The sequence below is a fragment of the Penicillium expansum genome (genome assembly GCF_000769745.1).
Source record: "Penicillium expansum strain MD-8 chromosome Unknown contig146, whole genome shotgun sequence".
Taxonomy (NCBI): Eukaryota; Fungi; Ascomycota; class Eurotiomycetes; order Eurotiales; family Aspergillaceae; genus Penicillium; species Penicillium expansum.
Genome location: NW_015971173.1, coordinates 116700 through 130004, shown reverse-complemented (window position 1 = coordinate 130004; position 13305 = coordinate 116700). Strand labels below are relative to the sequence as shown.

Genomic DNA, 13305 nt, shown 5'->3' with positions numbered 1-13305 from the left:
GGGGGGGGGCGAAAAAGAAAAGCGGGAGCTTCCACGCGATTCACAGCAACCCCCAATTGTAGAAGAATGACGCAAAGGGAGATATGGGAAGGGAGAAGGGAAGGTGAAGGTCAAGAGAAGGGGAGGGAAAAAAAGAGATAGGGAGAGAAGAGGAGAGAGGGGGAGAACCAGTGTGCGAAGTCTGGTCCGGGGGCTGGAACGAAGTGGAGAGAGGGGTTCAAGAGGGAATATAACGAGATATAGGGAGATATAGGAAGATATAGACAGATATAGGGAGATATAGGTAGATATTAACATAGAATAGAAATACAATATAGAATATAGAATAACATAGAATATCAAATAGAAATCAAAAGAGAGAACAGATGAATTTCGTACTTTTCCCGAGAATCTCCCNCCCCCCCCCAAATCCCTGCTCTCTTCCTATTTCTCTTAACTCTCTACTTTTTCTCTACACTTACTCCGAGACCGTTTCGGATGCGAAAAAAAAACAAATAAAAAGCAAAGTTAAACCTCTTAAAGGGCAAAAAAAGAGAGATGCAAATCCATTCTGACTGGTAGAAATCTTATAATTGGGAGAAAAGCCAAGTGACAGCTCCATGAAGTCATACATTTTTCTTTTTTACATTTCTCAAATATCCACATTGTTAAAAGTCTCTCTAGGGCTGTGCTGAGATTAATGTTCTTATATTTCTGTTGTATTCTCTTATATTCATGTATCTTAATGTTCACCCTTTCATTATATTGATATACGGAGTACTCAAAAAGCCAATGTACATCCAAAGTTCTCTCTATTCCGTAAACCTACACCAGATCAGACGATCTCGGAGCAAGTGGAAAATGAAAAGTATATACAAAAAAAACCCCCCAAGAAAGAGAAAAATAGCGAAAAGAAAAAGTCCAGGTCCCGAAGGTCCACAGTAAAAAGGAGAAACGCACAGGGCACAGTGGATAGTCCCGGATACACTTGGCTAAAGCTCATTTCCTTGCCGGGAGAGGAAGCTGAGCTTCTTATTCTTCGATTTAATTTTTGGGGGGATTTTTAATTAAAATCTCGGTTAAGCGAAAACCTGTTCCTCAAAATATCCATCTACTCCGTAGTATTTCTCAAATTAAGGGAGTATCTACCCCAGTCTACACGTGGAAGACACGATCTATGCTTTTACGCCCTATCAGCCTCGACAACATAGAGTATGGAGTACTATGAACCGGTAATATTTATTGCGTTGTATCCAGAGTACACAGACATTGAATGTTCCTTTATGTTGTAAAGTCCGGGAATCAAAATCAATTAAATTAATGTCGATGGCATAATACTAAGCCTCGTGGGGTTTAAACCTCGGATTACTTACTCCCAACGTCTTACAATTCTAACACCTACTTAGGTATAGCCCTAGATCAGTAATAGGCAGGTAGGTCTCCCTCCATGGCACTGGGAGACGCTACCCAAATAGCGCAAGTCAAAATGAATACGATGGGTCCCTAATCACACCCTGGACTTTTTTGGATTCCGGAACGTCTCCTTTTTAAAGGTTCGACGCCAACCTCAAACTAGTTTAGGATCGAATCTTGGCCACCTTAGATTGGCTCTTGTTATCGTCTTCCACGTTATACACCTGCTCATTCTTCTACCCCTGCCACTTACATTTTTCCCCCGAGTCTCTCCTCAGCCCGCTTCTAGTTTCTGCCCATGCATCTGGTATATGCTGTACTCCGTACCTAATGCCTAGCTAGGCAATACATTAATATAGATAATTACCGGCAATTGTCAGAGGCTTCATATCAATGCAATGTCCACCTGCGGAGCGGTGCGTAAAAATATATCCCTATTGATACATGGATCGTCCTAGGGCGCCTTAGCTACAAAGGTGGACAGCGGGAGGAAGTTCGGAAGGTGGGTATGTACTCCTATGCTCCATATGAGCTCTTTTGTTTTTTTTGCCCATTTCCTTTGCTTTGTTTGTACTCCCCCTTTCTTTTATTCCCTTCTGCTTTCCATAATGGAATAACTATAACATACCCCACTCGATTTCCATAAGTAACCGGGCATCCCAATAGGGTCCGGGATGGCTGGCTCTGGTTCCCGTCCCAGTTCTGTGGTAGCAGGCCAGGGGGTTATATCGGGGAAACTGTTATTTCTTTTGAATGTGATGGGACGGGCCCCGACGGAAATATTTCTCCTTCTCTTTTTTTTTGGCTCCTTTTTTATTTATTTATTTTTTTTTTAAATAAAGGGGATTTCAATTGACTTGGGGTCCTCCAGTCAATCTAGAAGATAACCCCAAACTCCCAAACTGTGGTGACATTTATTTAAGCTTCTTTATTGGTTCTCCCATTTTGTGTGTATCAGTCAACTCGGTAGCAAACTTTTAGAGACCCCAAGCCCCAATGCCAAGATTGTTTCACACCCCCCCCCTGTTCTAACTTGCTACTACAACATAAGGGGGAGCTTTTTCCGTGACACCAATAGTGGCCGTGCTTTTGATTGAAGTGGTAGGGGTTGGTTAACGGATCCTCCCGCCTCGCCGGGAACGCTGAATTCGTCCCGTTCAACGGTCCGCTATGGTCTCGCCCTGGTCTAGGATTCTAATCTCAAGTCTTGGTTCCATCGGCTACGGAGTACGGAGTACGGAGTACCGCTGGCAGAATTTGGTATGCACCTGCCTTATTTTGACATGCATGATGCAGCGGCTCTTGTCATCTCCCGTGAATCCGTGATACATCTGCTATTTGTGGATATGTGCATCCATTGTACCTCGGGCTTCCGGCGATCAACGCGGCAGTTCCCAGCAGATTAGAGATTGACTTGGGGATCTTCATTGTTGATCTGTAGCTTGGATACAGCCCTGGGAGGTTGTCCAGGTTTGTCCCTCGGGTATCTCGAAAGTTCAGATCACATGCGATTGTACATTGTATATTTTAGACAAAGTAGATGTTGATCTCGAGTGCCAAGCCCCCGAAAGATCCCCGACGATATGCCTCCAAAGTGTGTTGGGGTCAATAATGTGACCCTCCCGTTACGCTATTGACTGGATCAACGATGCCGGGACTAGTTCAACGTCAGGTGAGCGTGTCAAAGCTCAATAATAGATATGGTTATTTGTGGAGAAAGGGGAGGAAGCCATGTGGCCAAAATGCTTAAGCTATTAGTATGATCTAGCATTATTGCAACTTTATTGCCCTTCTAGTTTTTAGACTCATCACCTGCACTTGTGTCTCGGTAGGATGCCGTATGGAGTAGTATTTTTGGAATAGGAATAAAATCACGCCATTTACATTTGGTCTGCAATAAAAGGGGTTATCATCCAGTCTATGGGATCTACAAAATAGTGGGCATTAATATAGCATAGTGTCAAATGGCATTCATAAAAGTGGGCATAGTCAGGCACATATGTAAGTTGTGATGATGCAGAACGAGTTTCAGGCATCACAATCTATCTGCGACACGGCTGTGCAATTAGCGTGATAGGATTTCTTCGGGTTAAAATTATAGTTGCGCCTTGCCTTCAAGTCAATATTAACCCCTTGTCAATATATGCTCCTAGTGCTTGGTAATCTAACATACAACATAAACCCATTTCTAGGTTGTAATATCCAAAGCTATTCCTGTATGATTCCTTCAAACACGACAGGATATGGCGGGCAGTCTCGTCTTTTTATGCTTAATGCTTAATAAACAACTGAGTGAAATTTGCATATTGAGAGAGGATGATGCCATAACGAAGAAATGACAAGGTTCATATCCCAGTGTCACCCCCAAAAAAGGACCTCGAATATTCTTTAGCTTGTACTATCTTAAATATCAAAATCTCCTCTTTACACTACAAACATATTTACAAGTCGAAACAACATACAATCTCACTGATTCATTGGAAATCACCCTCGCTGAATATCATTCAAATAAGCTGTCACCCTCTCCACCAAAATCCGCCGCGGCTCCGCTTGGTCGCTATCACTCAGCGCATGCGATGCATTAGGAATGACCATACTCCTTGAATCCCAGATCTGCCGCCCACTCCCATCAGCGGCAATCTGCCACCGCTTCAAGAGAGCCTCCTTATTAACCCACGGAGGCACCGACTGATCCCTTCCAGAGTACAGCACCAGCATTTTCTGCTTCAGCAAACCCCTCTCCCGAATCATTCCAAATGTCCCACGGAACTGCTCGTCAGTCAAATCGGAACTAAACAAATCATCCTCAGATGGATTCTCCGGGCTGTCCGGGCTAACCAGACTCAAGAACCGCCGACTGCTAACCGGTGCAGTGGGCGGATACCCAATCCGCGACGTCACAGACAACGGCACAACCGTATCAACAAGATCGTGATCTTCGTACATCGCCCGCCGCGCATCAGCAACAGCCTTATTATATATCGCGCGCATCTTGGCCGGGCTGTCACGCGCAGTGCCACACTTCACAACCCACAATATGCCCTCGCGGTCGGAAACGGGCGCTTGCATAATTGCTCCGTCGACTGGCGCCCGCACAATCGGCTTGCAGTGGCGGTCGAATACAGGGTGTGCCGGCCGTGGGTTAGGACAGTTGATATAGTGCATCACGTCTTGGCTGCCCGTCGAATGACCCATGATGACCACCTTTCCGGCGCCAAATTGCGGCTCTTTATATTTGCGAACGTATGAGACACACTGCGAGAGCTCATCGATATCCTTGCCCAGTCGTCCCATGCCCCAACCCCCGCCGGCGCAGGAGAGGATCAGCGAAAACACACTCCATTGGGATGGGTCCAGCGCGCGGACCACGTCGCTCAGATATTCGACTGAGCCAAGGCTATCGCCTAGCCCACCGACGAAGACGAGCGTGTGTGGCTTGGGTACATGGCTGCGGGTGTATTCAAAGGCGACGAGGGTTTCAGTCTGCGAGGGGCGTTAGCGGTGTGAATGGCTTGGCTGCGGGGGCGGGTGGCGTACGCAGTGGTGTAGCACACCAGGCTGTCCCTGAGCCAGTGAAGTGAGGAGCTTGAGCTGCATTGTGAGATATTATCTGCAGGTGGTACTAATCCCCAGTTGCAGATTGCTTGGACAATGTGCGTCAGATCAGATAAGAGACATCAGATAAGGAGCTACAACCCGTGGACGGACTTCTTCCGGTACCGGTTTCGCGAAGACCAGTAATATGGGAGTTAGGGCTTGAATATATATTACTAGCGTGTATTGTCGGTATTATGTTAACAACTTCCGACATCGGAATTTGACTTTCATACTTCGATGGATGATGGAGTCGACCATCCATCTCTCAACCAATGTGAAACAGAAGGAAAAAGGAAATTAATAAGATCTAATGTATCTACCTTTATCCTTGGCATATATCACGAACTAACTTCCAATAGAGCATTGTTGAGAGGCAGCTAAAAGCAGTGAGATGCAGTCGCGCGAGCTCTACTTGGAAGATCTTAAGGGATTGATCCTCAACAAAGCTACAGCTTCACTCGATCCCAGAAGCGAGAAGAATATTTTCCCAACTGTTGAACACTCCCCTAAAGGGTGAACCATAATCTCGATTGGACATCATATTTCTAGCTTAGGGGAGATGATGACCCAAACAAGGGGCCTATGCTGATTTTGTTCAGATGCGGAATCTCAGCACCGACTCGTTAGACAATAAATCCGACAATCACTCAAGTGATATCACTGAAACGGAGCAAGTCAGTGAGGATGAAAGGTCAACTGAAGTTATCCAAAGTGATTGGAAGGAGGATTTCCCCATCGATACGACAGAAAAATCTTTGAATCCTAGTTCATCCATCTACCAATAACTAACCAAGGAGCCCTTCCGGTATCTGAGCAAAAGGAAGTATTATTATCATACGCCCCTATCTGCTCATTGCACTTATTGTCGTCGTGGGTGTCAGTATCATGTTGATAAAAACGAGTCCTACTATCGAAATCTGGGTATTGCCTTTTATTGAGAGTTCAATTTTTCATTTCTCATATGTTTTCTTCGAGTAGGCTCACAAGATAGCTATGCTGAACTCTTCTTGTGTAAACTGTAGCCGTTGGGTCACGGACGAGCCTTCCTCTCGCTGTGAGACGAAACGGCATCGGGTCAGGAGGAACTTGGTAATACAGCTAGCAAAGGTTAATATGCGTATGTTTTTTTTCCAGCTCTTGAGTACACTTACAGGAAACCTGCAGTCCCACATAGAAGTCTCCTTGCCTTCTCTAAATGATATGAGCATCATTCTGAGGCTACCAATGTGGATCGGTATAATAGTGTACTCACGATATGCGCCGCCGAAATATGTCTTTTCACCCGTGCCGGGCAAGGTCGCGCCTCTTTCTCTGGATTATCGAGAGCCGTGCAATATGGGCACTTGAAGGCACATGCAGGGATTTTCTTTGAAAGACCAACAAGAGTCAGTCACGTCTTGAAATATTACCGGGGGACCTCTCGGGTAGCTTGATCTGGAATACTCACGATCATCACATGGTCAACCGGCCACTGGGTTGAGAAGTGCTCTCGGCATTCACACACCTTCTTGTGTTGGCTCCAGGATTTGGGCGTGAGTGAAAATCAACCGAAGGGATCAGGGGAAGATGCTTACACCCAGTAATTAGGTTGCACTTTGGGGTCGGTTCTCATCCAGTAGTACCCTCGGAGCGGGCTGCCATCGCTAGTGATCCAGAGATTCGTAGAGGGTGAGTCCTGAGGCTCAGAGGCCATCCTGCTTGAAAACAAGGCATTTCGTTAGCCACTTGGATCTGATGTACTCTGGGGGGAGTATCAATCGAATCAATCGGGCAAATGGGATGATATACGTGCCTAATAGTCTCGCAGTGCAGACTTGGTGATTTGGCGATAGAGAAGGGATAGCGATGCAGGAGAGATGGCCGTAGAATGGTCATATGCTGAAGGCGTGAAAAGGAAGTGCAAGCAATCGAGAGGGACGCTGACCTACATCGAACTTGGTTGGGGATCTGGAAAGCCACTGCCTGAGATCAGAAAATCCAAACAACCTATGTCGCGAAGCAAGAGCGAAGTTTGACGTTGTTTTCAGGTCAATGACCATAAACAATATCAAGCCGGTACTGCATAAAGGGCCCGTCTACTCTACTCGATAATTTACAGGCACGGCCACACTGCTCCTATTCAAGGCCTTAATCTGTCTTCACTCGGTGTTACCATATTTAGCGAGATACAAAGAATAATTATGATGCTATCTGCGTGACAACTTCGTCCGTCAAAGGTTGATGCTGATTTCAACGACTCTACTTCTTGGGACATATCAGATATTGAGCTTTACTTCCGCCTTCTCACAACTGAGATAGATTAAGCTCGCCACCCTTGACTGGGACACTCATAGTTTATAGTTTCTCTATTATGTTCTGTCTTTTGGCATTATGAAAAGTTTCTACAAGACGGGAATGATCAAATAACACAAGCAACAGTTATTCTTATGATCCTTCCGATGATCTCGTCGCAAAGTACGCGCTAGACGAGAGTAATAGGAAGAATACGAGTAGCATATGCGTTTACCAAAATATGCCATGCGAAAACATAAAACCACATCAATATCCAACACCTCATGCCTTATTCCCTCGGCCGCTCTTCCAATGGTAGAAAAACGACAGCTCTATAGATGTCCTCCGGTAAAAAGATTACATTGATTATGGAACCTATCAATCCTTATTCTATACTAACACCCTAGCGCCGTATTGACTGCAGCCACATCCCAGTAGAATGGCCTGAGTTCCAGGATGACCCCCTTCTCTAGGTCCATAGTAAAGGCCTGACAGAACGGAAAATCCATCACTTGTCCGGTGGATCGCACCCTGAAGTGAACATTCGATAGCACCACAACACGGTCAGATCCAGAGCGCTCAAAGATCTCAGGGTTCTGGACGTCCACAATATCAAAGTAGTCCCCCATACGAGTGCTCCAGTCCTGGAATCCTTTAGGTCCGATGTAGACGCCGGCGTACGGGAGGGCGGAGGTCTGCTCTAGACGGACATCAGGTGCGAGCGTGGCGGCGATGCCAGAAAAATCTCGGGCTTCGGGGGCAGCAGACATGTATGCCCGTTCTGCTTCGTAAAACGCATCGAGGATTGCCCGTGCTGTGTATGCTGGAGTAGATACCATGTCGCTAGTAGGTGCCTTCTTAATGTATGCTCCTTCTTAATGTAAGGTAGAGGTAGAGTTTAGGTTTTAATTGGAGACGGAGTATGTTGGTAGAGGTGAAAAGCTAGGCACTTTATATGCGACAATAGTTCAAAAAGATACTCGGATTAATAATTCCACCTGACACAAACGTGCTTATAAATGCTTAGTCAGACTGTTCAATTAAAGAATTACATCTATTTGAGGCATACCAGGGGTGGTCTAAGATGATCGGTCGAGCGGCGCTGTACCAGAAGTTACGGTGGAAAGGAGGCCGGTTCTAGCGCCAGACGCTGTCATTTTCGGCGTCATTTTCAGATGTCCTTATATTCTATATGATACCCTCACCGTACTTTGGACAACGGGGTCGAATTCATCCTTATAAAATTACTGGACGTATGAGAGGCTTCTTAATCATCTTGACCCCAGGTACCGAAAAGCTAAAGCAGTCAGATATATCTGGGATAAGAAATAAGAGAGAAGATAATATCAATACGTGAATTTTGATATGGAAGCAAATGATGAATACCCCTTGATCAACCGGGCCGGGGGTGCATGTTCTGTTCGATAGGAGATTATGCACTCGAGAACCAATAAACAACATTCTCTTTTTGATCTCCCTCTCTGGTGAGCTTATTCCTCAATTTTATCCGAATATGAACGTAGAAATTCTTCTTAACCCACCTCAAACAGGCATATTTCTGGAAAAACATCTCAATTTGACCCCACCCCCTCACCATTTTAGTTGTCCTCTCTTTTTTATTTGCCCCTCCCATCTGATTATTTCCAATGAACAATCATGTTCAAGACCCCGAGCAAAATGAAGAGATCACCGCGTGCGAAAATGAGGCGAGCCCTATGATCAAACGTACCATCGCGGGCGAGGACAACGTCAAAACACAGGCAGTCATTTCCGAGCTTGTTCAAACAAGACGAGGGCTGAAACAACGCCATATTCAAATGATAGCCCTGGCCGGAACGATTGGTACAGGCCTCTTCCTAGCGACCGGGAAATCCCTAGCAAGGGGTGGACCACTCAGCATGTTGCTTGCATATTGCATTGTGGGCATGCTTATCTGCTGCGTGGTTTTTTCCGTAGCGGAGCTCAGTGCTCTGGCGCCTCTTTCTGGTGGCATTATACGACACGCAGAATGGTTTGTCGACCCTGCGCTAGCGTTTGCGCAGGGCTGGAATAGTGTTTATGCGAATGCTATACTGCTGCCAGCTGAGATGGTGGCTTGTGCTGTCATTATTGACTTTTGGTCTGATGTTAACCATGCGGTATGGATTAGCGCCCTTGGTGCGCTGCTCATCATTAGCAATATGCTTTTGGTCAGTATCTACGGCGAGTTGGAGTTTGTTTTTGCAATGTTAAAAATTGCTCTGATTGTTGGCGTGAATATATTGGTGAGCAAGTCTCGCCGCGCAAATAAACTTCTAATTGGTTGCTAACTGCTGTTTATAGAGTATCTGCATCACCTCTGGTGCAGGCCCACAGGGCTACCCCATGGGGTTCCGATTTTGGCGAGACCCTGGGCCCTTTGTGCAATTTCTTGGGATCGATGGCTCCTGGGGACGGTTCCTTGGGTTTTGGCGTGTTCTGAGCAGTGCAGCTTATGCATTTTCAAATGTTGAGAACATATCGGTTGCCGCGGCTGAGACGCAAAATCCTCGCCATAACATCCCCAAAGCGGCCAAACGTGTGTTTTGGAGAATCTTGATATTTTATCTGATCACTATTTTCATGATGGGCCTTATTGTCCCCTCCAACGATAAGGGGCTGCTGTCAGATTCCGGGGATGCTGGAGCGTCTCCATTTGCGATTGCTGCCACCAATGTTGGAATCAAAGTAGTACCTTCGATCATCAATGCTGTCGTTGTCACAAGTGCGTGGAGTGCTGGTAACTCTGGTGAGTGTGGACTTTCCTTTCTGTCTGCCACTGTACTTCTTCTAACTCAAAGATAGCAATGCTCGTTGGAACCAGGACGCTATATGGTCTCGCTCAAGAAGGGCATGCTCCAAAACTATTCACTCGCATCAATCGCTTCGGGGTTCCCTGGATATCAGTTGCCGCAGTCGGATCTTTCCTTGCCTTGGGATATATGACGCTGTCATCTGCAGCTTCCGTTGTGTTTGATTGGCTCCAGCAATTGGTCTCAGCTGCCTCTTTAGTACATTGGATCAATATAGAGGTGATCTACTTGAGGTTCTTTTATGGCTGCAAGAAGCAAATGATCAGCCGTACTGAACTCCCTTGGAGGAGTCCCTTTCAACCTTACGCAGCGTGGATTTCTCTGGTTTCGTTCAGTATCATTCTCCTGACTGGCGGATTCTACGTGTTTATTGAAGGCAATTGGAGTCCTCAAACATTTGTATCGTCATACTTCAACATTCCGCTTATATTTGTCTTATATTTTGGGTACAAATTTTGGCGAAAGACCCGGCTTGTTCCGCTGGAAGAAATTCCAATCCAGGAATTCATTCGCATCGCCAATGAAAATCCAGAACCCATCCCATCTCCAGCTACTGGGTGGCGAAGATTGAATATCCTTTGGGCTTGATGTTGGGGGATTCGATATGGAACTATGAGAGAAGGAATAGACATGTTCTGATAGAATTCGGGTCAAATGGACCGATCATATTTCAAGTATTCATTTACATTCTTCAAATATACACGTTACCCACCGGGACAAGTCTCAACTACTACCCCCAGACGGTAGGCCGGTCTTACTCAATCCCGAATCGCCTAGCCACCTCTCGGAAGCCATCAGACTCAAGATCAACCCACATATCCACCCAGCCCTCATTCTTGGCCATCTCGGCCTCCTCCTTTGATATGCCCTCCTCCTGCTCACGCTCAACATAGATAGTCTGAAACCCACAGCTCTTGGCAGCCTTCAAATCGCGCAGATGCGCCGCAACCAGTCCGCACTGGCCTGGCTCTAGTCCAAACTTCTTGGCCGCACCGTTATAAACCAGCGGAGAAGGCTTGTAAGCCCCAAAATTCTCCGCACTAACAAGATGTGTGAAAGGAAGTGATCCATGTCGCTGGAGATCCTTCAGTAAAGACATATTCCCATTCGATAAAGTAGAAGTGGCGAACCGACGGTTCAACAACTCAAGACCCGGGACGCTATCCGGCCACGGGTTGAGCCGGTGCCAGGCGAAAGCGAGTTCCCACAGCTTCTCATCAGTGAACAGGCCACCCAGATCGCGTTGCCGCAAGAGGTCCTGAAGGGCGTTGTAGTGGTGCTGATCGACAGACACAAACTCGTTGGATGAATCAAATGTGCTGGTGAATACATTGTAAGTCCGCCGCCATTCTGCGACGAATACTAGCCAGTCGTCCCGGGTCATGGCTGCAGTACGGTCCCGTAAGTCGGCTGGAAAGTCATTGCGCGGATAGTTGACAGCATGTAGGGCAGCTGTGCTCAACTCCTCGGCGACACATGTACGCCATGAAACTACTGTCCCGAATGTATCGAAAAATAACATCTGAGGTGGGTGCTCTGCCGACATATTGAGTAGTTGGTGTTGGTGTAGTTGTAGGTGGGGATGTTGATATGCAGGTGTTCCCCACACTTCCGAGATTATGTCGGTTTCCGAGCTCTGCCTTGGGATATTCACACCGTTGAGATCCCAGCTAGATGTGTATGTAGGTCAGAGTGAAATCGATGAGTCTTATTCATATGTACTAATCCCTAGGGCACATGGAACCTGGGAATGACCTCGGGACGCAAATATGCTTAGTCAGTTCGGCTAACCGGCAGATCTAACAGCCTGATTGTTCTGACGGAATATTGTTGGGGATTGTGAAAGGGAATGGGAACCATCAGCCGGTTAGTTTAGGCATAGAAACTTGTCTGTGGGCACAAGCACATGCACACATTGTTCCGGGTATGGGCTGAGTCTGGAGGAATGTGTACAGGGAACATTCTGCCTGTTCTTTTTCCGCCTTCTCTTGACTTTCTCAACCTTCTCACCTCACGCAAATAATTATCATGGCCATTGTCCATTGTCCATTATCAATTGTCAATTTGATTATCTTCCATTAATTATAGCCCTGCATACAACATATGTTATACGGAGTACGGAGTACATACTTTGTACACAACTTCAGCCACTCCTCCGGTGTAGTATCGCCCACATCTCCAAGCTAGACTCACCACTAGCGTTATCAGAGAAACAAACCAACTGAGCAGGGATATGAAATATCAGCAAACATTGACCTGTCAAACGGCCCGCGTCCAAGTCAAAAGTACCCCGTGTCCCCTGAGGCCAGTGGGGCAAATTGGTGGCAATGATTCGTGGAGATTCCTTGCTCCTTCGTGTCAATCCCCGTTGCTAGTCTTCCCAATGGCAATTTGGGGGCTTGACATGTAGAGTCTAGACATGACAGACTCTGTACATGGGATATCGGGTCCGATAATAAAGCATTTATTGCCAATGATTGGTGATTTTCATACGCTACCTCCAACGTCGAACTGTGCGACCGGCACTTGCGTGGACATATGCAGGAGAAAAGCCTGCAATCCAGACCGAGGAAAGCCATGGAGTGCGCGTACGATGTATGTACTCCATACTCCGTACCGGACTTCATACCATAACAATGGAAGTTTGGTTCTTCATTTCGGCTGATGTGGGTTCCTCGTTCCTCAAAGCTCTCGGTGGAGACCTTGGATGGGTCTGGTTTTACCCCTGATCCGCAATGTCCTTGGATGATTTGACATTTGACGATTTTGACTGTCTCCTTGAGCAGAAGCATCATAAAGAGGCGTCAATCCAATGCTATGCAACCTGCAACCTGCAACCTGCAACATATGCACTCTGTGGATTCTGAAACCAGACCACAAGCTCTCATGCGAAATTGTCGACGGCGATCGTCACCCAAACAAGCTACGAGTCTGCCGCCAACACAGCCATTTAATTATATTCTCAAACACGCTAGCCATCGCTATTTTAGTGTCTTCGGAATTGACACTATTGGTCATTGCGAAGGCTTTTTCTTCTTTTTAATGATTTACCTTCAACTTTGTCGATTTCACCTGGCCAAAAAGAAAATAGGGGGTGATCTTCCCTGCTCAAAAAGCCCTCGAGCTTCATGATCCAGACACGCAGTGGAGTTTTATCGCGAACTCCTACCCCGGGCATTTAATTTCTGGATCTTAATACGCTCATTTTCCTTTT

At 46.4% G+C, this 13305-nt stretch overlaps 4 protein-coding genes across 4 annotated transcripts; 1 reads left to right on the top strand and 3 right to left on the bottom strand.

Annotated features, from left to right (window-relative positions):
• Positions 1–3876: 3876 nt before the first annotated feature.
• PEX2_045630 (uncharacterized protein) lies at positions 3877–4989 on the bottom strand (the record flags this gene model as incomplete). The annotated part of the gene is made up of 2 exons (XM_016741838.1): positions 3877–4875; positions 4930–4989. The coding sequence occupies 2 exons, from the start codon at positions 4987–4989 to the stop codon at positions 3877–3879; spliced, it is 1059 nt and encodes a 352-aa protein (XP_016603301.1).
• A 2666-nt stretch (positions 4990–7655) lies between these two features.
• PEX2_045620 (nuclear transport factor 2 family protein) lies at positions 7656–8099 on the bottom strand (the record flags this gene model as incomplete). Its single annotated transcript, XM_016741837.1, has 1 exon — positions 7656–8099. One exon carries the CDS (start codon positions 8097–8099, stop codon positions 7656–7658), a length of 444 nt encoding a protein of 147 aa, XP_016603300.1.
• Positions 8100–8906: 807 nt separating this feature from the next.
• On the top strand, positions 8907–10679 carry PEX2_045610 (Amino acid/polyamine transporter I; the record flags this gene model as incomplete). The annotated part of the gene is made up of 3 exons (XM_016741836.1): positions 8907–9524; positions 9583–10027; positions 10084–10679. The coding sequence occupies 3 exons, from the start codon at positions 8907–8909 to the stop codon at positions 10677–10679; spliced, it is 1659 nt and encodes a 552-aa protein (XP_016603299.1).
• Positions 10680–10845: 166 nt separating this feature from the next.
• On the bottom strand, positions 10846–11637 carry PEX2_045600 (haloacid dehalogenase, type II; the record flags this gene model as incomplete). The annotated part of the gene is made up of 1 exon (XM_016741835.1): positions 10846–11637. The coding sequence occupies one exon, from the start codon at positions 11635–11637 to the stop codon at positions 10846–10848; it is 792 nt and encodes a 263-aa protein (XP_016603298.1).
• Positions 11638–13305: the final 1668 nt, after the last annotated feature.